Genomic DNA, 24,062 nt, shown 5'->3' on the forward strand with positions numbered 1-24,062 from the left:
GTGGAGCATGTGGGTTGACACATCCAAGCAAAATGGAGGTGGGAAGTTTCCCAAAGCAGAGCCAAAGAGCTGCCACCAGAGGAAGAGGAGCTCCTGAGGGGACACATTGAGGTGTTCAGACCTGCCCTGTAGACAGTGGAAATCCAGGAAAATGCCACGGCCATCACTGCCTCTGCCTGGACCATGGTGTCAGCCTTCTGTCAGGTATCCCTGCCTCCCATCCACTCCCTAGTTCCTGTCTACTTGCTAGGCCGCAGTCAGTGGGATCTTTCTAAATTACAAATGCTGTCTTGCTATCTGCTGGCTGAAAACTTTTTATTGGCTTCCTGTTGTTCACAAAAAATGAGGTCCCTGATACCAAACTCTTCAAACTGACTCCCTCACCTCCCTCTCCGTCTTCCTTTCTTGCCATACAGAACTTCCTCAGTTTCCCCAACACGTGTCTCACCCTTTTCTCATCCAGAGAGTGCACACAGGCTGACCCTCTGCGTCAAGCTGTCTCCTGTCTCCTGCTCTTCGGTGGGTAGTTTGTGTCATCCTTCAGCTTGCTGCTTCTTTCAGGAAGCCTTCCCTGACCACCCCCTCCCCAGCCTGCCTGGATAGTCAAGCTCTGTGTTCCCCCAGGGAGAAGCCTGCTTGGCTGGTTCTGCTGGGAACAAGTGGCTGTTGGCCCAGAGATTTGTGGGAACCCCAGAGGGTCCTGTTGAGCCCATCTACAGGCAAAGGGGGTATGGTAGGTGGAATGGTGGTCCCCCCAAAAGATACATCCACATCCTAATCCCTGGAACTTGTGGATGTGATTTCATTTGGAAAAAAAAATCTTGCAGATGTAAGTTAAGGATCTTGAGACCAGACGTGGTGGCTCATGCCTATAATCCCAGCACTTTGGGAGGCCAAGGTGAGCGGATCACTTGAGGTCAGGAGTTTGAGACCAGCCTGACCAACATGGCGAAACCCCGTCACTACTAAAAAAAAAACAAAAATTAGCCGGGTGTGGTGGCGGGTGCCTGTAATCCCAGCTATTTGGGAGGCTGAGGCAGGAGAATCGTTTGAACCCAGGAGGCGGAGGTTGCAGTGAGCCGAGATTGCACCACTGCACTCCAGCCTGGGCAACACAGCAAGACTCTGTCTCAATAAAAAAAAAAAAAAGGATCTTGAGATGAGGAGATCACCCTGGACTATCCAGTTGGGCCCTAAATCCCATGGCAAGTGCCCTTATGAGAGAGGCGGAGGGGGATTCCACAGAGAAGGGGCAGAGGCAGTGTGACCATGGAAGCAGACTGGAGTGATACAGCCACAAGTCAGACGGCCCCCAGGAGCTGGAAGAGGCAAATCATTACTCTCTCCTGGAGCCTCCAGGAAAATCTGGCCCTGCTGGCACCTGGAACTCAGACTTCTGAACCCCAGAACAGTGACAGGATACATTTCTGTTGTTTTACGCAAACCATGGTGATTTTCTTTTCTTTTTTTTTTTTTTGAGATGGAGTTTCGCTCTTTCACCCAGGCTGGAGTGCAGTGGTGCGATCTTGGCTCACTGCAACCTCTCCCTCCCAGGTTCAAGCGATTCTCCTGCCTCAGCCTCCTGAGTTGCTGGGATTATAGGCACTCGCCACTACACCTGGCTAATTTTTGTATTTTTAGTAGAGATGGGGTTTCACCATGTTGGCCAGGCTGGTCTCAAACTCCTGACCTCAGGTGATCCACCCGCCTCGGCCTCCCAAAGTGCTGGGATTGCAGGTATGAGCCACTGTGCCCAGCCACCATGGTGATTTTCTATACCAGACACAGGAAACCAATTCAGGAGCATGGACCAGCGTTCCATGGGGCTACCTGTCTGTGGCCTCCACAGAACTCAGCATCATTTGCAATTGTTTGTTTACCAGTAGATTCTCTGACACCACCACTCACAGGTTATATGAGCCCATGAGGGCTGCACCCTCAGCTGTCTTATTCATTTCTGGATTCCCAGTGCCTGGCAGTGTCTAGCAGTGTCTGGCACGTGCTAGGTACTGACTAAAGATTTGCTGAATAGAGTTTAATCTAAACCCTGACCTCCATGATCCCCCGGCAGCTGTATATTATTGTCCTCGGGGACACTATGGTTGGAAGAAGCCAGCATGAGCTTTTCCCCAGGGAAAGAGGCTCTGCCAGGTTGGTGCTGTGGATTACAGCAGGACAGAGTGTGAGTGGCTGCCCTGCTGAAATCCATCCACACTGCCACCCCACAGCTATGACACTCACCTTCTGGTCGCCTGTGCTACCACTGGCTGCTTTCATCGTCAGGGTCACCTCTACCCCAGGGTCCAGGGGCCATGTGGAGGAACCTGTGGACTTCTTCTTGGCTGGAGGGCTGTGGGCAATATCCACGACCACCCCTGGAGAGGCGTTGACGCTGAAGGACGTGCAGTCCTCAGGGGCAGAGCTGTGGATAAGACAGATGGGGAAGCAGAGGATGCGGTGAGGAGGGGCTGGGCTGGCCATGGCTCTCCCAGCATTTCTTCTTGTGTTGGTTAATATTAGGTGTCCGCTTGATTGGACTGAAGGACACAAAGTATTGTTTCTGGGTATATGTGTGAGGGTGTTGCCGGAGGAGGTTGGCATTTGAATCAGTGGACCGGGAGAGGAAGACCCACCCTCAGTGCCAGCATGGCTACAACAAAAGCAGGTGGAAGAGGTGGGATCCCCTTTCTCGCTGGGGCTTCCGGCTGCCTTCTTTCTCCCGTGCTGGATGCTTCCTCCCGCTGCTCCTGCCCTTAGACACTAGACTCCAGGTTCATTGGCCTTTGGACTCTGGGACTTGCACCAGTGGCTTGCCAGCGGCTCTCGGGCCTTTGGCCACAGACTGAAGGCTGCATTGTCAGCTTCCTTGGTTTGAGGCTTTCAAATTCAGACTGAGCCACTGCCAGCTTCTCTCTTCCCCAGCTTGCAGATTGTGGGACTTTGCCTTGTGATCGTATGAGCCAGTTCTCCCTAATAAACACACACACACACACACATAAACACACACACACACACATACACACATGCACACACACCGTATTATTCTGTCCCTCTGGAGAACCCTGACTAACACTCCTTTTCCCAATAGGTATAAAAACCAGACAGCAGCCAGTGCTTACTCTGACCGTGGGGAGTAAGTACTGTAAGGTTCTCAGGAGGGAATGAGAGCGACAGAAAGCAAATCCCCTGATCTGAAGGATTTGCATTTCAGCTAGAAAACTAGCAGAGGGATGTGCACACTAGCGGCTCCCACACACGGATGTAGGCATGGAGGGGTGTGTGCACCCAGAGGTTTCCACCACGCCACTGTGCACACGCAGGATTGTGCGCGTACAAAGCATCATAGACTTCTGCTTCTGGAATTGTGGCAGACCAGGTACTCTGAAGGACCTTCCTCTTAAGAAACAACTGGATCGTGGATAAAATATACGTTTTAAAGCATTACTGAGCTCATGAGAAATAAGGTAGATCTCCAAGGATTAGCCTTCTCCACATGCACATAAACACACGCACATGCACACACACAGTAGTCAAAGTGAAGAATATCAAAGACAAAGAGAGGATCTTAAAGGCATTCAGAAAGGAAAGTCAGATTATCTAGGAGGAGATAACAATCCGATTGGAAGCAGACTTGTCAACAACAGTGACATCCAAAAAACAGTTGTGTCATCTCTTTATAGTATTTTGGGAAATAGTTCGCCCTTGAACAGCACAGGTTTGAACTGTGTGGGTCCACTTCTACTCTGATTTCCTTCCTCCTCTGCCACCCCAGAGACAGCAAGACCAACCCCTCTTCCTCCTCAGCCTACTCAACATGAAGACGAGGCTGAAGACCCTTATGATGATCCACTTCCACTTAATGAACAGTAAATATCTTTTCTCTTCCTTATGATTTTCTTTTCTTTCGCTTACTTTGCGGTAAGACCACAGTGTATAATACATGTAACATACAAAATATCTGTCAATCAACTGTTTATGTTACTGGTAAACCTCCCGCCAACAGTAGTCTATTAGTAGTTAATCTTTGGAGAGTCAAAGTTATACGCAGATTTTCAACTCCATTGGGGGTCAGCGGTCCTATCCGCAATGTTATTCAAGGGTCAATTGTGACTGTTAACCTAGAATTGTGCACTCGTCCAAAAAATATCTTAAAGATATTTTCAGATGAACAAAAACGGATATTTTAAAATCCGACTTTCACCAAGGCGATTTCTAAAGGCATAGTTTAGGAAGGAGGTATCTGATGTCATAAGAACGGTCTGAAGTGCAAGAAAGAATGGTGAACAGATAAAATGGTAAATATTTTAGTAAATCTAAACCAACATTGTATACAAAAAAGTCATAAAAACTGTGGGATAAAAAAGGCAGAATATAATTTGGCAGGAGGATGAGAGAGGTGAAGTATTTTGAGATCCCTGATTAAAAGGGGAATTAAGATATTGTTTAACTCTAGATTTTTAAAACTTATTTATTTATTTTTTCTTCAAGACAGGGTCTCCCTCTGTCACCCAGGGTAGAGTACAGTGACGTGATCACAGCTCACTGCAGCTTTGACCTCCTATGCTCAAGTGGTCCTCCTGTCTCAGCCTCCCAAGTGGCAGGGACTACAGGTGAATGCCACCACACCCAGCTACTTTTCAAAGTTTTTTGTAGAGACAGAGTCTTGCTATGTTACCCAGGCTGGTCTCAAACTCCTGACCTCAAGCGATCCTTCTGCCTCAGTCTTCCAAAGTGCTGGGATTACAGGCATGAGCCACTGTGCCTGGCCTAAACTTTTATGTGCCTGGTCTATACTTTTAAAAGTATTTGGCCGAGCATGGTGGCTCATGACTATAATCTCAGCTCTTTGGGAGGCCAAGGCAGGAGGATCGTTTGCACCCAGGAGTTTGAGACCAGCCTGGGCAACATAGGGAGATCCTGTCTCTACAAAAAATAAAACAATTAGCGGGCATGGTGGCTTGTGCCTGTAGTCATGGATACTCAAAATGCTGAGGAAGGAGGATCACTTGAGTCCAGGAGATCAAGGATGCAGTGAGCCATGATTCTGCACTCCACAACATCTGCACTCCATCCTGGGCAACAGAGTGAGAACCTGTCTTAAAAAAATAAATAAATAGGCCAGGCACTGTGGCTCATGCCTGTAATCCTAGCACTTTGGGAGGCCGAGGCGGGCGGATCACGAGGTCAGGAGATCGAGACCATCCTGGCTAAGATGGTGAAACCCCATCTCTACTAAAAATACCAAAACTTAGCCGGGTGTGCTGGCGGGCACCTGTAGTCCCAGCTACTCGGGAGGCTGAGGCAGGAGAATGGCGTGAACCCGGGAGGTGGAGCTTGCAGTGAGCGGAGGTTACGCCACTGCACTCCAGCCTGGGCCATAGGCGAGACTCTGTCTCAAAAAAATAAAAAAATAAAAAATAAAAACAAAAGGTATTCACCAAAAGAATAGAAATAGCATTTATAAATTTCTACACATGGGAAAAATGCAATAATAAGAACATGAATAGGAGAACTCCATTCCAAAAAAGCGAGGAAAGAGTAAAAGTCCACATAGGGAGAAACTGGACAAATAGAAATAAAAGATTAGTAAGAACAAATTCAAATATGTAAATAATCTCCTGTAATCCCAGCACTTTGGGAGGCTGAGGCAAGAGGATCACTTGAAGTTAGGAGTTTGAGACCAGCCTGGCCAACATGGTGAAATCCGGTCTCTACTAAAAAAAAAATACAAAAATTAGCTGGGCATGGTGGTACGTGCCTGTAATCTCAGCCACTTGGGAGGGTGAGGCAGGAGAATTGCTTGAATCCGAGAAGCAGAGGTTGCAGTAAGCTGAGATCACACCACTGTACTCCAGCCTGGGCGACAAAGCGAGACTTCGTCTCAAAAAGAAAAAAAAAAAGTAAATAATAAAAATAAGTGTAACAGGATTAGTATTGCCAGTTAAAAGAGTTTTCATTAAATAAACAAAATCCAGTAATATACTCTTTACAAGAAACGCATCTAAAATATAAAGACCCAGAAAAGTTGAAAATTTTTAGCAAATGCTAACCCAAAGAGAGCTGGGATGGATATATTAATATCAAAAGAATAAATTATTAGATAAAACAGATTGTTATCAATAGAGAGGATTACAACCTAATGATATACAGTTTAACTTACCTAGAAGATATTCTAAACTTGTATGTATCTAATAACAGCCTCAACATATGTAAAGCAAGGCTGGGCGTGGTGGCTCATGCTTGTAATACCAACACGTTGGGAGGCCAAGGTGGGCGGATTGCCTGAGCCCAGGAGTTAAAGACCAGCCTGAGCAATATGGTAAAACCGCATCTCTACAAAAAATACAAAAGAATTAGCAAGGCGTTGTGGCATGCACCTGTAGTCCCAGCTACTCAGGAGGCAGAGATGGGAAGATCACTTGAGCCTGGGAGGCAGAGGTTGCAGTGAGCTGATACTGCACCACTGTACCCCAGCCTGGGTGACAGGGTGAGACTGTGTCTCAAAAAAAAAAAGCATATAAAGCAAACATTAATACAAATAATTGATAGGGAAAAGAAGTTGACAAAACCACCATCAGAGTTGAAAATTTCAACTCTTCTTTCTCAATTAACAATAGATTAAGCAGATAAAAATTTAGTAATGATACAGATTTGCTAACGTACTTGATTTAGTGGATATTTATAGAATTGTGTATCCCACAACTAGCAAATATACATTTTCCCAAGCACAGCACACATGGGTCATGGGTCATTTAAAAAAGTGACCATGTAATTGACCATAAAGTAAGTTTCAACAAACATTAAAAGATAAGTAATATATGGGTAATAGTATATTCTTTGATCATTAGGTAACTAATTAGAAGTTACTAGCATAAAGTATGTTTTTAAAAGCCCCATACATTTGGAAATTTAAAACCAGACATTTCAATAACTCACAAGTCAAAGGACAATTAAAAATGGAAATTAAGTAATAATACTTAGGACTGAGCAATAACTAAAATACCATTTTCAAAACTTTTGGGGAGATGTAAAAGTGATACTTTATGCCTTAAATGTTTATATTTTTAAAAAAGAAAGTAAAAGCTGAAAATTAATAGAAAAAGAAAGTGCAATCTCCCAAAATAAAATAAAGTTGGAAGAAATCTGTGAAATAATAAAACAAATCAATAAAGCCAAAAGTTGGTTCTTAGAATAGACCAATAAAACTGACAAATCTCTGGCAACACTGATCAAGAGAAAAAATATTAGGAAAGCAAATTACTGAAGATAAAGCAGATTTTTTTTTTCCCTGCAGATAGTTGATAAAAGGTTAACAAAAGACCCACAGAGAACATCCTGTTTAACAGGGAAAATATGAAAACCTTCCCTTTAAAGTCAGAAACACAGGGCTGGCACAGTGGCTCATGCCTATAATCCTAGAACTTTGGGAAGCTGAGGTGGGCAGATCACATGAGGTCAGGAGTTGGAGACCAGCCTGGCCAACATGGTGAAACCCTGTCTCTACCAAAAATACAAAAATTAACTGGGTAGTGCATGTCTGTAATCTCAGCTACTGGGGAGGCTGAGGCATGAGAACCATTTGAACCCGGGAGGCAGGGGTTGCAGTGAGCCAAGATTGTGCCATTGCACTCCAGCCTGGGTAACAGAGTGAGACTGTTTTTAAAAAATAAATAAATAGGCCGGGCGCGGTGGCTCAAGCCTGTAATCCCAGCACTTTGGGAGGCCGAGACGGGCGGATCATGAGGTCAGGAGATCGAGACCATCCTGGCTAACACGGTGAAACCCCGTCTCTACTAAAAATACAAGAAAATTAGCCGGGCGAGGTGGCGGGCGCCTGTAGTCCCAGCTACTCGGGAGGCTGAGGCAGGAGAATGGCGTGAACCCGGGGGAGCAGAGCTTGCAGTGAGCCGAGATCGCGCCACTGCACTCCAGCCTGGGGCACAGAGCAAGACTCCGTGTCAAAAAAAAAAAATAAATAAAATAAAATTAAATAAATAAATAAATACATAAACAAATAAACAATCAGGAACGTGGTAAGGATACCCACCCTCACATCTTTTTGACACTGTGTGGATGATTCTAACCACTGCAGCAAAAGAAAAAAAGACATAAAGTAAAACATACAAAGAGTGAAAAGTAAGAAAAAAACTTCCAATATTGACAGAAAATACAGTTGTCTGCAAACCCCAGAAAAATGAATTAAACTTTTTTTAAATTAAAAATAAATAAAAAGACAAAAGTTTAATAAGGTGACTAATAAAGAGGAAAAAATAAATTACATTTCTATACATCAGCAATAAATAGGAAACAAATATTTTTCTTTTTTTTCTAGCAAACCATTTCTTCAAGAAGAAAACAATTTTTAAAAAAAACAGATATAATTTACAAAAGGAAAAAATACTGTAAAGTACCTAAGATAAATCTAGCAAAACATGTGTAAGATTTTTATGAAGAAAATATTCAAACCTTATTGAAAGCCATTAGAGAAGATCCAAATAAATAGAAATACTATGTATATGGTTAAGAAGGCTTATTGCCATAAAGGTATGAATTCTCTCCAGTGGATTTATATATTCAGTGGAATTTTAGGGTTTCTCATGGAACTTGATCAGTTGATTTTTAAATCTACATGAGAAATCCAGGAACTAAGTTGGTCAAGGTACTTGTAAAGAAAAGTAGTAAAAAGTGAGGCACTTTCTCAACCAGGTATAAGACTTCCTATAAAGCCATGGAACTTAAGATGGGGTTTTAACAGCTCAGGCCAAGACAAAGGAAGGATAAAACTTAAAGGAGATAGGACTTGATCTATGACAGAAATAGGCTTGCAGATGGCTGGAGGTAGTAGAGACTATACCATAAATGTTGCTGGAGCAATTGCTCATTCATATAGAAAATACTAAATTGGAAAAATAATTAAATTGATCCCAGCCTCACACCACAACAAAAACCAGCAGGAGGCAGATAAAGACTTAAATGTGAAAGTCAGAACTTTGAATCTCTAAAAGAAGATACAGGATAACATATTTATGCTTTCTCTGAAACAAGACACAAAACCAGTAAACATGAAGGAAAAGGTCAAAAAATTAAACTAGATGTAAATAAATAGGCCAGGTGCAGTGGCTCACGCCTGTAATCCCAGTGCTTTGGGAGGCCAAGGTGGGAAGATCACTTGAGCCAGGAGTTCAAGACCAGCTGGGACAACATAGTGGACCCTGTATCTATTTTTTAAAAAATTAAAATCAATTTAAAAATTAAAAAAGAATTTAAATTCTGTTAATTGAAAGACAATATAAAGTAAATATACAAGCACAATCTAAGGAGAATATATTTACAACATAAAACCAACAAAGGCTTAGCATGCAGACTATTTAAAGAACTTAGGCAAATCAACATGAAAACATGAAGAGGTACTTCACCTTACTAACAAGTAAGAGAATGAAAAGGTCAAGACCATAAAGAAATAGGATTTTATACCCACTCAATTGGTGAAAAATAACACTATAGATGGTACAATTCAACAGAAACTCTAACGTACTGCTTACTGGAGTGTGAAGTTAACCATTTTTGCCAAAAAAACCCAACTTGGTGTTATTAGCCAACCCCAAACCCAGCAATTCGATTCCTAGGCAGACACTCTGGAGAATCTCTTTCATGTGTTCACTAGGAGACATGTTCGAGAAAGTTCAGAGTAACCCTTTCTGTAATGCAAACAATGAAACATGGTCTAAATGCCCACAAAAGAATAGCTAATAAATCGTAGTGGATTCACAGTGGAGACTCCCTAGAGAGGCAGAACTCCTTCCATATAAGGTCACAGAAACACTTAGGATTATGTGTGGTTTTTGGGTTTTTGTTGTTTGTTTGTTTGTTTGTTTTGAGGTGAGGTCTCATTCTGTTGCCCAGGTTGGAGTGCAATGGTGTGATCTCAGCTCACTGCAACCTCTGCCTCCTGGGCTTAAGCTATCCTCTCATCTCAGCCTCCCAAGTAGCCAGGACTACAGGCGTGCACCACCACACCCAGCTAATTTTTGTATTTTTGTACAGATGGGGTTTTGCCAGGTCATGCAGGCTAGTCTTGAACCCCTAGACTCAAGTAATCTGCCACCTTGGCCTCCCAAAGTGCTGGGATTACAGGCATGAGTCACAGTACCTGGCCTAGGATTACATTTTCTATTTTTATCTTTGTATTGAATATTTGTCTTTATATTAAGAGTTATATGTATTCATTATAAAGAATTAGGAAAATACAGGAAAAGTATATGGTAGACAGACTTCTCAGATGGTCCCCAATAATTCCCATCTCTGCTGTTCATGCCCTTGTGTAATTCTCTCCCCTTGAGTATGGGCTGGACCTACTGACTTCCTTCTAACCAATGGAAAATGGTAAGAGTGCTGGAATATCACTTCTGTCATAAGGTTACAATAGAATTCTCTCTCTCTGTCTGTCTCTCTGCCTGTCTCTTGCCTTCTTAGCTTGCTCACCTTGATGAAGCAAGCTGCCATTTTGTGGCATGGAGAGGCCAACATGTCAGGAAACTGAGGGAGGCTTCCAGCCAACAGCCATGGAGGAACTGAGGTTCCAACACCCTACAAGGCCCTGAATCCTACCAACAGCCATATGAGTGGGCTTGGAGGTGGCACCTTCCCCGGTCGAGCCTTAGCATGACTATGGCTCTACCAGTACCTTGATTATGAGAAACCTTGGAGCAGAGAACCCAGCTAAGCCATACTGGATTGCTGACCTGTAGAAATTATGATATAATAAATGTTATCATTTTGAGCTAAGTTTTGGGACAATTTGTTATACAGCATAGATAGCTAATACAGTATACCAGAAGAAAGAAGGAGTGAGAGGGGAAAAAGAGGAGAAGGAGAGAAAAAGAGAAAGAAGAAGGAAAGAAAGAAGGAAGGGAGGGAGGAAGAAGACATAAATTGCCTAGAAGAAAATGAATCTTACCACTTAGAGACTGTGAAAGGAAAATACATCTTGGGACCACAAACTCACTAAACCAAAGGGAAGAGTCCTGGGAACTGGGTCCCTCAAACCTGCCTCTCACGGTTCATAAATAAAATAACTATAAAGATAAAAATCTACATACTTCCCTCACAATTGGCCCATAAGGAAATTCCTTGTGGGCCCCAAAGATCTTTACCCTAAAACAGTTCTGTTGAATTTTTCCCTAGCAATGTAAATTTATAGCTTATCTTTTTTTTCTTTCTTTTTTTTTTTTTTGAGATGGAGTCTCACTCTCAGCTCACTGCAACGTCCACCTCCCAGGTTCAAGCAATTCTCCCGTCTCAGCCTCCCAAGTAGCTGGGACTACAGGTGCGCGCCACCACGCCCAGTTAATTTTTTGTATTTTTAGTAGAGATAGGGTTCCATATTGGTCAGGCTGGTCTCAAACTCCTGACCTCAGGTGATCCACCCACCTTGGCCTCCCAAAGTGTTGGGATTACAGGTATGAGCCACCACCCCTGGCTGATAGCTTATCTTTACAGGTACAGGACAAAGGACAGAACTCAAAGCCATCCCTCTGCTCCCCTGAGACAAATGCATATCTAAGTGCTCCCTCTCCACTACGTTTATGTTATCTTATGTAAAAATGCAGATTCACTGAGCTAGATGAACACATAAGTGACTATTCCTCTATGTTGCCTCACAAGAAAATTGTGTTTTCAGTGAAAGGCTGATCAAAGACTCAAAAGGATGCAACTGTTTGTCTCTTATCCACCCACACATTAAAAACATTTCTTCCTCTTCTTCCAATATCCACCCTTTCTCCTTTAAATATCGAAGGCCTCAAAATCATCTTTAGAGAAGGGCAAAGACCTGCCTCCCAGACACGTGTCCTTAACTTTGGCAAATAAACCTCCTAAAATGATGGAGACTTGTCTCGGTCATTTTCATTGATTTACAAGACAATCACTAACATTCTGATGTTGATCCTTCAGGAGATGGAATTTGACATAGCCTTTGAAGAACCTAAGGGTCTGAAGTAGACAGAAGAGGAGATTTCATTCCATCTCCTGCCCACCCTGGCTTGGGCTCTCATTCTACCCTCACGAAGTCAATTTCACATTCTTTTTTTTTTTTTTTTTTTGAGACGGAGTCTTGCTCTGTCACCCAGGCTGGAGTGCAGTGGCTCGATCTCGGCTCACTGCAAGCTCCACCTCCTAGGTTCACGCCATTCTTCTGCCTTAGCCTCCCGAGTAGCTGGGACTACAAGCGCCCGCAACCACATCCAGCTAATTTTTGTATTTTTAGTAGAGACGGGGTTTCACCGTGTTAGCCAGGATGGTCTTGATCTCCTGACCTCGTGATCCGCCCTCCTCAGCCTCCCAAAGTGCTGGGATCAATTTCATATTCTTAAATGAAAGCAATTACTTACAGGCAATTTACTCTGCTCCAGGCACTGTTCACATTCTTTCCACACATTAACTAATTCGGTTCTCACCACCAGCCTGTAAGGCGGGTACTGTTCATTTTACAGATGAGGAAGCTGAGGCACGGAGAGGTGAAGTCACTTTCCCAAACTCAGGGTTAGGCATATTGGATCTCTGCTTCGTAAAGAGAGTGGGGGTGGGCCCTGGCCTGGCCCCTAGTGGTCCCCCATGCTGCTCTCCCTATGGTCAGAGACTGAATGGCCCACAGTTCCCTGCACCTGCCCCCTACTTTCCCATCTCCCAGGCTTTGCGTATCACCTGTCCCTCATCTGGAGGGCTCTCCCCTCCCACATCCTTCTTGCAGAATCCAATCCAGCCCCAAAGGCCCATCTCAGTGGGTCCTCTGCCATTGAATCCTCCCTTTATCACTCCAACCAAAAGGGATTTGTTCCTTAAAATGAGATCAACCCTCTGTGGTAGGCAGAACAATGGTCTCCCAAAGATGACCACAAAGATGACTAGTCCTCCAAACCTGTGAAGATGTTGCCTTACACAGAAAAGGAGACTTGCAAATGTGATTAAGTTAATGATCTTGAGATGGGGAGATTATGCTAGATTAGCCAGATGGGCCCAATGTAACCACAAGTGTCAGAGGCATTTGAACCAGAGCAACTCCATCTTGAATAGGGGCTGCATAAAATAAGGCTGAGATCTGCTGGGCTGTATTCCCAGTAAGTTAGGCATTCTAAGTTATAGGATGAGATAGGAGGTCAGTACAAGATACAGGTCATAAAGACCTTGCTGATAAAACAGTTGGCAGTAAAGAAGCCGGTCAAAACACATCAAAACCAAGATGATGACAAGAGTGACCTCTGGTTGTCTTCACTGCTCATTATACACTAATTATAATACATTAGCATGCTAAAAGACACTCCCACCAGCATCCTGACAGTTTATAGATGCCATGGCAATGCCTGGAAGTTACCTTATATGGTCTAAAAAGGGGAGGAACCCTCAGTTCAGGGAATTGCCCACCCTTTACCCCAAAAACTCATGAATAATCCACCCCTTGTTTAGCATATAATCAAGAAATAACTATAAAAATGGGCAACCAGCAGCCTTTGGGACTGCTCTGCCTATGGAGTAGCCATTCTTTTATTCCTTTGCCTCCTTAATAAACTTGCTTTCACTTTATGGATCACCTTGAATTCTTTCTTGGGCAAAATCCAAGAACCCTGTCTTGGGGTCTGGATTGGGACCACTTTCCGGTAATACAAAGCTCTTTATAAGAAGGAGGCAGGAGGGTCTGAGTCAGGGAAACTGTGGTGATGGCAGCAGAGATCAGAGTGATGCTGTTGCTGGAAGGGGCCACAAGCCAAGGAATGTGGGCCCCTCTAGAAGCTGCAAGGAATGAGTTCTCCTCTGGAGTCTCCAGAAGGAACGCAGCCCTGCCGACACCTTGATTTTAGCCAAGTAAGATTCATTTTTTGGATATCTGATCTTGCAAACTGGAAGGTAATAAGTTTGTGCTGTTTGAAGTCACTAAGTTTGTGGTGATTTGTTACAGCAGTAATGTGTTATATTAAGTTTACCCCACAGCTGCCTCTTTGCGTATTTTAAGTTCGGCTGAAAGGTTTCTTTGTACATAGCAAGCTATAACCTAACTGGAGGTGTAAACAACCCGTGACCTACTTTTATACCAACCACTGTTTTGGCCGATCGCAGGCAGCCAACTGTTCAAACCATGTCCAAATGAGGCAGATGCCGAGCTGTCGTCAATCCAGCTGTTTCTGAGCCTTGCTTCTGAGTTCCGTGGGTCAGTTTCCTTTTTCTGTTCATAAATATTGTTCAACCACGTGGCAGCTCCTGAGTCTTTCTGAACCTATTCTGGTTCGGGTAGAGGGGGCTGCCTGATTCACTAATTGTTCTTTGCTCCACTAAACTGTTAAATTTAATTTGTCTTGTGTTTCTTTTAACAAACAGGAAACTAATACGCTCTCTGTCTTTGAATGTCTCTCTCTCTCTCTTTTCTTAAGAGATGGGATCTCATTCTCTCACCCAGGCTAGAGTGCAGTGGCGCAATCACAGCTCACTGCAATTCAGCCTCCCAGGCTGAAGTGACCTTTCCACCTCAGCCTCCTGAGTAGCTGAGTAGCTGGGACCACAGGTACATGCTATCACCCCCGGCTAATTTTTAAAAAATTATTGTTTGTAGAGATAGAGTCTCCTTATCTCCAGGCTGGTCTCGAACTCCTGGGCTCAAGGGATCCTCCCATCTTGGCCTCCCAAAGTGCTGGGATGACAGACATGAGCCACCACACCACGCCTCTGTTTGTCTCTCTCTTGATCCTGGGTAAAACCCTGCACTCTTGAGTGTGATATGATGGCCGAGGTCTGGAAAAGTGGCAGGCAATCAAAAAAACACTTGAACCAAAATCAGCATCTTCATAAGAAAAAAGAAAAAGCAAGGGGCATGTGGTAGTAGATTTTTTAAAAAGTTAGTGTGCTGGCCAGGCACAATGGCTCACGCCTGTAATCCCAGCATTTTGGGAGGCTGAGGTGGGAGGACTGCTTTCGACCAGCCTGGGCAAAATAGCGAGACCCTGTCTCCACAGAAAAGAAAAAAAAAGTCTGGGTGTGGTGGCTCACGCCTGTAATCCCAGCACTTTGGGAGTCTGAGGCGGGCGGATCATGAGGTCAGGAGATCGAGACCATCCTGGCTAACACCATGAAACCCCGTCTCTACTAAAAATACAAAAAAATTAGCCAGACATTGTGGCGGGCACCTGTAGTCCCAGCCACTCAGGAGGCTGAGGCAGGAGAACGGCGTGAACCCGGGAGGCGGAGCTTGCAGTGAGCCGAGATCCCGCCACTGCACTCCAGCCTGGCTGATAGAGCGAGACTATGTCTCAAAAAAAATAAATAAATAAATAAAAAGAAAAAAAAATAAGCATACCAATTTTCGCCTTGTGTGCATGTGAACGGCAAAAGGTGAAAATATAAAAATGTTTATTCACAGCTCAAAGTCACGGGAAGTCTGATCAAGACATTCAGTCACACTCAGCAGTCAGGTTAGTCTCCCCGCCTCTGTTTGGGAGTTTGAGGTTTAGAATTTCTGTCATCCTCAGTGACATTTCGGTCTTGGCACTGTTGCCTGAGTTGGCGTTCACATACCTGCAGCAGATGACAAGCTAGTCACCTTTCTCTGTGTGGCCATTAACCTTTGTTTTCACAATCATCCTATGAGTGAGCCATTGTTATTCTTTTACAGATGAGAAAACAGGTTCAGAGAGGCAAAGTGACGTGTCTGGGTGCCGGCTGATAATGGCAGGTCTGGGTCCTCTTGCAGCCCAGCCTGGTGCCATTCCTACCACATCATGACTGCCTCTTTCTCTGCGTTGGTGCCACCCTGCTGTGCCCAGCATCCAGCACTTCCTGAAGACCAATGCTTCCCAAAGTGTGATCTTCGGAACAGCAGCATCTGCCTCACTGGGGAATGTGTTAAAAATGCAGATTCTTGGGCTCTGCTCAGACCTACTGAGTTGGAAACTCTAAGAGTGGGCCCAGAAATGTGTGTTTTTTGTTTGTTTTGGTTTTTCGGAGAGAGGTTCTTGCTGGAGTACAGAGGCACAATCATAGCTCACGGCAGACTTGAACTCCTGGGCTCAAGTAATCCTCCTGCCTCAGCCACCTTAGTAGCTGGGACTACAGGCACACACTACCACATCCGGCTAATTTAAAAAATTTTTTATAGAGATGAGAGTCTCAGTATGTTGCCCAGGCTGGTCTCGAACTCCTGGCCTCAAGTGATCCTCCTGCCTTAGCCTCCCAAAGTGCTGGGATTACAGGCGTAAGTCACAGTGCCCAGCGGCAATCTGTTTTAACAGACTCTCCAGATGCTTTTGATACACACTCAAGTGTGAGAACCACTGCCAAAGAAGATGCTAATACAAGTTTGTTGAATTACCCTGATTTCTGAGTGGAATCAGGGAACCATGCCATGATGCACAGGACAGAATAAATAAAGCATTATGATGGCCAGGCACGGTGGCTCACGCTTGTAATCCCAGCACTTTGGGAGGCCGAGGAGGGTGGATTACCTGAGGTCAGGAGTTCGAGACCAGCCTGGCCAACATGGTGAAAACTCGTCTCTACTAAAATTACAAATAAATTAGCCAGGTGTGGTGGCGGGTGTCTGTAATCCCAGCTACTCAGGAGGCTGAGGCAGGAGAATCGCTTGAACCTGCGAGGTGGAGATTGCAGTGAGCCAAGATCTCAACATAGAACTCCAGCCTAGGCGACAAGAGCGAGACTCTGTCTCAAAAAAAAAAAAAAAGCATTATGTCTGTGGCATGCATTGTTATTGCTGCTTTCTTATGCAGAAAAGCCATACACACAGCCAGGCATGGTGGCTTACGCCTGTAACCCTAGCACTTTGGGAAGCTGAGACAGGTGGATTGCTTGAGTCCAGAAGTTTGAGACCAGCCTGGGCAACATGGCTAAACCCCGTCTCTACAGGCATCTCCATGACAACTCTGTGACATAGGTACTATTGGAGTTCCCCTTCTACAAATGAAGAAGAAACTGAGGCTGGAGAGAATGCATACACTGGTATTTGTTGAGAGCTACTGTGAGCCTGGCATTCTACACCCATTGTCTCATCAGCTGAACATTCACGGCAGCACTATGAGGTCCTGCTACTGTGAGGCCGGCATCCCTCTTCCCATTTGACAGATGAGCACACTGAGGCTCTGCCCCAGTCATGCAGTCCCACAGCTTCTGCTGAATGCCCGGCTGAAATGCAGCCACAGGCGGAAGGTAGGGGCAGGGCTGGGGAGACAGGGGGTAGGGGGTGGGTGTTACTGGGTAGGGGTGTTATTTTATTTATTTATTTATTTATTTTTGAGACAGAGTCTTGCTCTGTCACCCAGGCTGGAGTGCAGTGGGCAGTTGCCAGCCAGGAGATGCCCCAGTGGCACTGGTGCCTTTCTGCTCAGGTGCCTCCATTTATGATACACCTACCTGGCTGAACCAAAACTTAACCAAGGCTCTTGTTTCTCTGCCAAAGCCCGGAGGCTCATTCTCTTGGTTCTGTGTGCTGTTGTTTTTCTTCATTCTCTGAAAACCTCAGTGATAAGCCAGGCCTTCCAACTGCCTGGGCGCTGTGGTCAGAGGATGGGGACAGGAGAGGGACATGCCATGTGTCTGGCCCACCAAGAAAATGAATAAGGGGCTCAAAACACAATGGAGACCGAGGGGTGCACAGCAGGTGGACTGAGGGACAAGGTCCGCCTCAGACCCCTCTGTCCCAACGTGACTTCCTCAAGAGGGGAACAAACAGGTGGGTCTGGCACAAATGGGTGGGTCTGGCACCTTTATAACCACTCTCTCTGCTAGATGGGGAAACTGAGGCTCAGAGAGGTAAGGGCCAGCTAGGAACTGGGCCACTGGGATTTGACTCTAAGATGTATGTGCTTCCTCTGTCTGTGTTCCAGATGTTCTCAGCTCCTAAACAAGGAGCTTTCATAAACATCTGGGAGTTCACACCAGGTGTGTGCATGCCCTCATGCATGTGACCCATGTGTGTTATCATAAGACCATCCAGAGCTGAATCTTCTTGTAACTTCCAATACCCTCCGTACAGCCAGCACTGGGGGCTTGAGCCCCAGACAGTGACATCATTCCTCCAACTCCAGCATCTGCCATCTCCTGACCAACCACCCCCATGAGGGTGGCACTCAGTGTCTGCCACTCTCACACACGGAGACTCATGCAGTCCTCACTGCTGTCAAAGGAAAATGAATCTCAGGACCCCAAACTCACTAAGCCAAAGGGAAAAGTCAAGCTGGGAACTGGGTCATGCAAACCTGGCTTCCATTTTATTTTTCTTTCTTTCTTTCTTTTTCTTTTCTTTTCTTTTTTTTTTTTTCAGACATGGTCTCGCGCTGTCACCAGGCTGGAGTGCAGTGGCATGATCTCGGCTCACTGCAGCCTTCGCCTCCAGGGTTCAAGCAATTCCTGTGCCTCAGCCTCCCGAGTAGCTGGGATTACAGGCACACACCACCACGCCTGGCTATATTTTTAGTAGAGATGGGGTTTCACCATGTTGCCCAGGCTGGTCTCGAACTCCTGACCTCAAGTGATCCGCCTGCTTGGGCTTTCCAAAGTGCTGGGATTACAGGCATGAGCCAACATACTCGGCCCCATTTTCTTTCTTTCTTTTTATTTTTATTTATGTGTTTATTTTGAGACAGAGTCTCGCTCTGTCGCCCAGGCTGGAGTGCAGTGGCGAGATCTCTGCTCACTGCAACCTCCACCTCCCTGGTTGAAGCGATTCTCCTGCTTCACGCTCCCGAGTAGCTGGGACTATAGGCACGTGCCACTACACCCAGCTAATTTTTGTATTTTTAGTAGAAACAGGTTTTCACCATGTTGGCCAGGATGGTCTCAATCTGCTGACCTTGTGATCCGCTCACCTCAGCCTCCCAAAGTGTTGGGATTACAGGTGTGAGCCACTGCGCCCGGTCCCATTTTGTTTCTAAATGAGATAGCTACAAAGATTTAAAAAAAAAAAAAAAAAGGCTACATACCTCCCTCACAATTTGCCCACAAGGAAATTCCCTGTGAGCCCTGAGATCTTTTCCCCAAACCAGTTCTGCTGAATTTCACCCTGACAACGTCGGTGAATAGCTTATCTTCACAGGCATGGAACAAAGGACAGAAATCAAAGTCATACCTCTGCTCACCTGCAACAAATGCATATCTGATTTCTTCCTTTGCTCTATGTTTATCTTATGTGACAATACAGATTCACTGAGCTCAAGGCATAAGTGACTATTCCCCCGCCTCACACGGAGAATGTATTCAGTGAAAGCGACGAAAGACTCAAAAGAATGCAATCACTTGCCTCTTATCTACCCATCTTTTTTCTCTTTCTTCCTTTTTCCCCCAATACCCACTCTTTTTTTTTTTTTTTTTTTGAGACAGAGTTTCGCTCTTGTTGCCCAAGTTGGAGTACAATGGCGCGATCTCAGCTCACTGTAACCTCCACCTCCCGGGTTCAAGTGATTCTCTTGCCTCAGCCTCCCAAGTAGCTGGGACTACAGGCACGTGCCACCACGCCCGGCTATTTTTTGTATTTTTAGTAGAGATGCCGTTTCACCATGTTGTCCAGGTTGGTCTCAAACTCTTGACCTCAGGTGATCCTCCCTCCTCGGCCTCCCAAAGTACTGGGATTACAGGCGTAAGCCACCACACCCGGCCCAATACCCCTCTTTTCCCTTTAAATATTGAAGTCCCCAGACCCATTTAGGAAAAAGCACAGACCACAGATTTTTTCTGTTTCTGTATTCTTTTCCAACCTTGGAAATAAACCTCTGAAAAGGATTGACATTTACCTTAGTCATTTTCTTTGATTTGCATTGGAAAGGGGACCCCTCTGCCAGACACTTGGTGTGCATTATATAATTTAATCTTTGCCATAACCCAGCAAGGAGTGTTAATTTTCCCATTTTACAGTTGGGTAAACCGAGGCTCAGAGCTACAAACAGACTTGTCCAGGCTCCCCACTGTCTTATCAAGTGGTCTCCTATTCAGAAGGAGACCCTGGGAGGAAGAAGAGAGACCATGGATGGCAGCTTCTGAATGCCCACTGCCCTTTGCAGTTGGCACCTCCTGGAGCCCCACTCCTTCTAGGCCTTTACCAAATCCTTTGGAAGCTGAATGAGCTCTGCCCACAGGGAGCAGTGCCCAGGGAGGTCCACTCCACAGCATTTGGAGGCCAGGTGTGCTGGGAAGCAGGGGGGGTTTAGGGTCAGACAGTCCTGGCTTTGCCACCTTTAACTTTTTTTTTTTCTTTTTGAGACAGAGTCTCACTCTGTTGCCCTTGCTGGAGTGCAGTGGTGCAATCTTCCCTCACTGCAACCTCCACCTCCCAGGTTCAAGCAACTCTTGTGCCTCAGTCTTCTGAGTAGCTGGGATTATAGGCATGTGCCACTACTCCCATCTAATTTTTTTTTTTTTTTTTGAGACAGAGTCTCTGTCGCCCAGGTTGGAGTTCAGTGGCATGATCTCGGCTCACTGCAGCCTCTGCTTCCTGGGTTCAAGCAATTCTCCTGTCTCAGCCTCCCAAGTAGCTGGGACTACAGCTGCGCACCACCATGCCCGGCTAATTTTTGTATTTTTAGTTGAGACAGGGTTTTACCATGTTGGCCAGGATGGTCTTGATCTGCTGACCTTGTGATCCGCCCGTCTCTGCCTCCGAAAGTGCTGGGATTACAGGCGTGAGCCACTGTGCCTGGCCATCATAATGCTTTATTTATTCTGTCCTGTGCATCATGGCATGGTTCCTAACTTTTTTGTATTTTTAGTAGAGACGGGGTTTCCCTATGTTGGCCAGGCTGGTCTCGAAATTCTGGCCTCGAGTGATCTGCCCGTCTTGGCCTCTCAAAGTGCTGTGATTACAGGCGTGCGCCACCGCACCCGGCTTGCCACCTTTAATTTATGTGACCCTCGGGTAGGTATTTTTGCCTCTTGTTTTTGAGACAGAGTCTCACTCTGTCGCCCAGGCTGGAGTGCAGTAGCCCAATCTTGGCTCACTGCAACCTCTGCCTCCCGGGTTCCTGACTTTGGGGACAGAAAGAATGGCTTGAGCAAAGGTATGGAGGTATGCATATGTGGGTGGAGGTAAGGGGGGAGTGGCCCTCCCACCTATGTGGTTCATGAAGAAGCTGATGGCTGCTCAGGAGATGGGAGGGAGGCACTGTCTGGGGCTATGTTAGGAACAGATAAGAAGCAACAGGAAGGGCTGGACTGGGGACCCATGGGGAGAGAGGAGGGTCCTAGAGTCATGCTGCCTGGGTTGAGTCCTGTCTCCCTTACTTACTAGCTGTGTGGCTTGAGGTGGGTTACTTAACTTCTTGGAGCCTCCGTTTCCTCTTCTATAAAATGGGAATAACAACATTAACAGCCTCCCGAGGCCGTTGAATGAGTTGAATGTAGTAAGTGTGATGTAAATATTAGCCATTGTTATGTGAGATGTTCAGGGGATAGAGTGACAGGGCTCAATGTGTAGCTGAAGGAGGAGAAAAGAAGGGTTTCGAGGCACCTGGGAACTCCAGAGTCCCCATCATTTCTGGGAGAAATGAGCAGTGCCTTCCTCTCTGCCCAACCCTGACCAGCTGTCCACCCACCTCTCCAGGGCCAGAGGAAGCACCTGTGATCTTGATCACTACTCCCAGACGCTGGGTAGAGGGTTAGCCTGCGCATGCTGGGAGAGGCCCTGTCATTTCCTCCACACTCATCCTCAGAGGAGTTGCGGGTGCCTCAAACGATGTCAGGTGATTTTCTTTTTCCTTTTCTCCCCAACTTCTTGGTCTCCTGCCTCCCCCATGTGGCCCTGGGAGACCATCTGATATTTACTGCTGTTATCTGGCAGCTGGGGCTCAGGCAGCAAGTGACACTTTCAAAGAAATGTCCCTGGCCGGGCGCGGTGGCTCAAGCCTGTAATCCCAGCACTTTGGGAGGCCGAGACGGGTGGATCACGAGGTCAGGAGATCGAGACCATCCTGGCTAACACGGTGAAACCCCGTCTCTACTAAAAAAAATACAAAAAACTAGCCGGGCGAGGTGGCGGGCGCCTGTAGTCCCAGCTACTCAGGAGGCTGAGGCAGGAGAATGGCGTGAACCTGGGAGGTGGAGCTTGCAGTGAGCTGAGATCAGGCCACTGCACTCCAGCCTGGGCGACAGACCCAGACTCCGTCTCAAAAAAAAAAAAAAAAAAAAAAAAAAAAGAAATGTCCCTGACACTCCTATGGGCACCATTCTAGGGCCACCGATGCCCAGCCTGGGCTGGGGAAGCCAGGGGCAACCACTCCTATTCCTGACAACAGCAATTGTTGCAGGATAATTCAGGAATCAGAGAGACCGAGGGGTTGAGGAGGATTTATTATTGAGGTGCACTGGCTCAGTCGGATTCACATTTAAAAAGACCGAGCCCTGAACAAAGAGTTAAGTTATATTTTAAGCATTTCACAGGGTGGGGAGAGATCTGTGCAGGGGGAAAGAAATAAAGACAGTTATTTAATTGAGACAAGCATTATATTATTTTTTACTTTTTAAGGAAAGACATGTTTTATGGCTTGAGTGTATCTGTCTAGTGGCCTGGCAGCTGCACAGCTAGAGAAACGGGATCTTCACCGTGCCTGGGAAAGGAGCAGCAATAAGGCTCCCTAGCCACAAAAAAAAAAACAGGCAGTTCATTTTTAAGGGACTCCAGTTCTTTTTTTTTTCAGGGAAAATTGTTTTTGTTTGTTTGTTTGTTTGTTTGAACACAGAGCTGAGTTTCTGCTTACACATTTTAAAATTTCTTTTAATTCCTGTTCTACAATAACAACAATGACCCTGCACACTCCCTGAGAGCGTTCCTCCACTCTCTTGTTTAACCCAGACCCTGCCACAGGGCATATGGCAAACAGCGTTTGTTAAATGAGTGAATAAAAACTACCAGGGATGGGCCCACCACTGTGCTAAGTACTCAACCAACATTTGCACATTTTTTCATATTGAATTCCTATAACCAGCCCATGATGTGAGTATTATCCCCATTTCACAGATGAGGAAACTGAGGCTCAGTTGCTCAAGGCCTCTCAGCTAGCCAGCAGCAGGTCCAGGCTTCCTACCTCAGTCTCTGCCACGCCAGAGAGCTCCGTTTCACCATCCCCACCCACACTATTACACACCCACGGAGAAGCTTAGCTAAGAGATGTGGGGTAACAAACTGTGCTGTGAACCAGGAGGCCCAGGGGCTAAACTTACTTCCAGGGCACACTTGCTGTGTGACCTTGAGCAAATCACAGACCCTCTGTAAGTTTCTGTTGCCTCGATGAAGACAGGAAGATGGCTGGCCTAGTTTGCCCCACAATAATTTATCTGTGGTGTGGTCCTGGGGAATTTGCACTTGTACATGGCAAAAAACCCACAGCCATGAGACTGGCACTTCCCACGGCTGCTGGGATCTTCTCTCTCCAGCTGCTTCCCTGGCAGTGGCTGCAGAGGCTGGAGCCTGGAGCCTGGAGCCTGGGCCAAACACATGCTCTGTGTCAGTAGAACTGGCTCATCCAGCATCTCCTGACCTGCCCCCAAAACCCCAGAAGGTCCCCCGCTCACCTGCAGACGTCAAGCTGAGTCAAGGTGCCCAGCACACACACGGCATGGGTGGGCTGCTCTGGGGTCACACGGATCAATGTCCCCTGGGCCATTGTCTGGTTAGCTGGTCCCTCTGGCTGTAGGAAGCCCCCGAGCTGGTTCCTTTATACCGCCCAGCGGAGGCCATGAGTCAGCACCTGCGGTCTGTGGCCCAGAGGCTCAACCCCTCCCCACTCAGGTCAGGGGTGTGGGCTCTCAAAATCTCCTCTGCCCTGGGGCTGCCCCTTGGACCTCTAGGTGGGTGTCAATGCTGGTACCAGTGGCAGGGTGGCTCTGTCAGTTTCCTGAGAAGGATGGATGGCTCAGAAAGCGTGGGGTGGAGTCCAGGCTGAGGGGTTGGGTCCCAGTCCTACGTGCCCGTAGCCCCATCCCTGCCTGGAGGCCCTGAACACCTTGATCTATCCAATCTCACCTATGTCAAACAGGGGTATCAGAAAGGAGAAGGTGGGAAAAGCAGGGAGATTTTAGGTAAG

General features: G+C 46.2%; 1 protein-coding gene across 2 annotated transcripts in view; it reads right to left on the bottom strand.

Annotated features, from left to right (window-relative positions):
* LOC105483160 (peptidyl arginine deiminase 4) overlaps positions 1-23,683 on the bottom strand; it is a 55,820-nt gene extending 32,137 nt beyond the window's left edge. The window contains exons 1-2 of one of the 2 annotated variants that reach the window (XM_071099525.1): positions 23,551-23,683; positions 2,242-2,422 (exon numbers count right to left, since the gene is read on the bottom strand). In XM_071099525.1, coding sequence (XP_070955626.1) covers positions 2,242-2,422; positions 23,551-23,642 — 273 coding nt within the window. In that variant the 5' untranslated portion in view covers positions 23,643-23,683. Of the gene's footprint in view, positions 1-2,241; positions 2,423-2,633; positions 2,760-23,550 lie in introns of those variants that run through there. The other variant, XM_071099534.1, reaches the window with a different exon arrangement.
* Positions 23,684-24,062: the final 379 nt, after the last annotated feature.

This window comes from Macaca nemestrina, chromosome 1 (genome assembly GCF_043159975.1).
Source record: "Macaca nemestrina isolate mMacNem1 chromosome 1, mMacNem.hap1, whole genome shotgun sequence".
Taxonomy (NCBI): domain Eukaryota; kingdom Metazoa; phylum Chordata; class Mammalia; order Primates; family Cercopithecidae; genus Macaca; species Macaca nemestrina.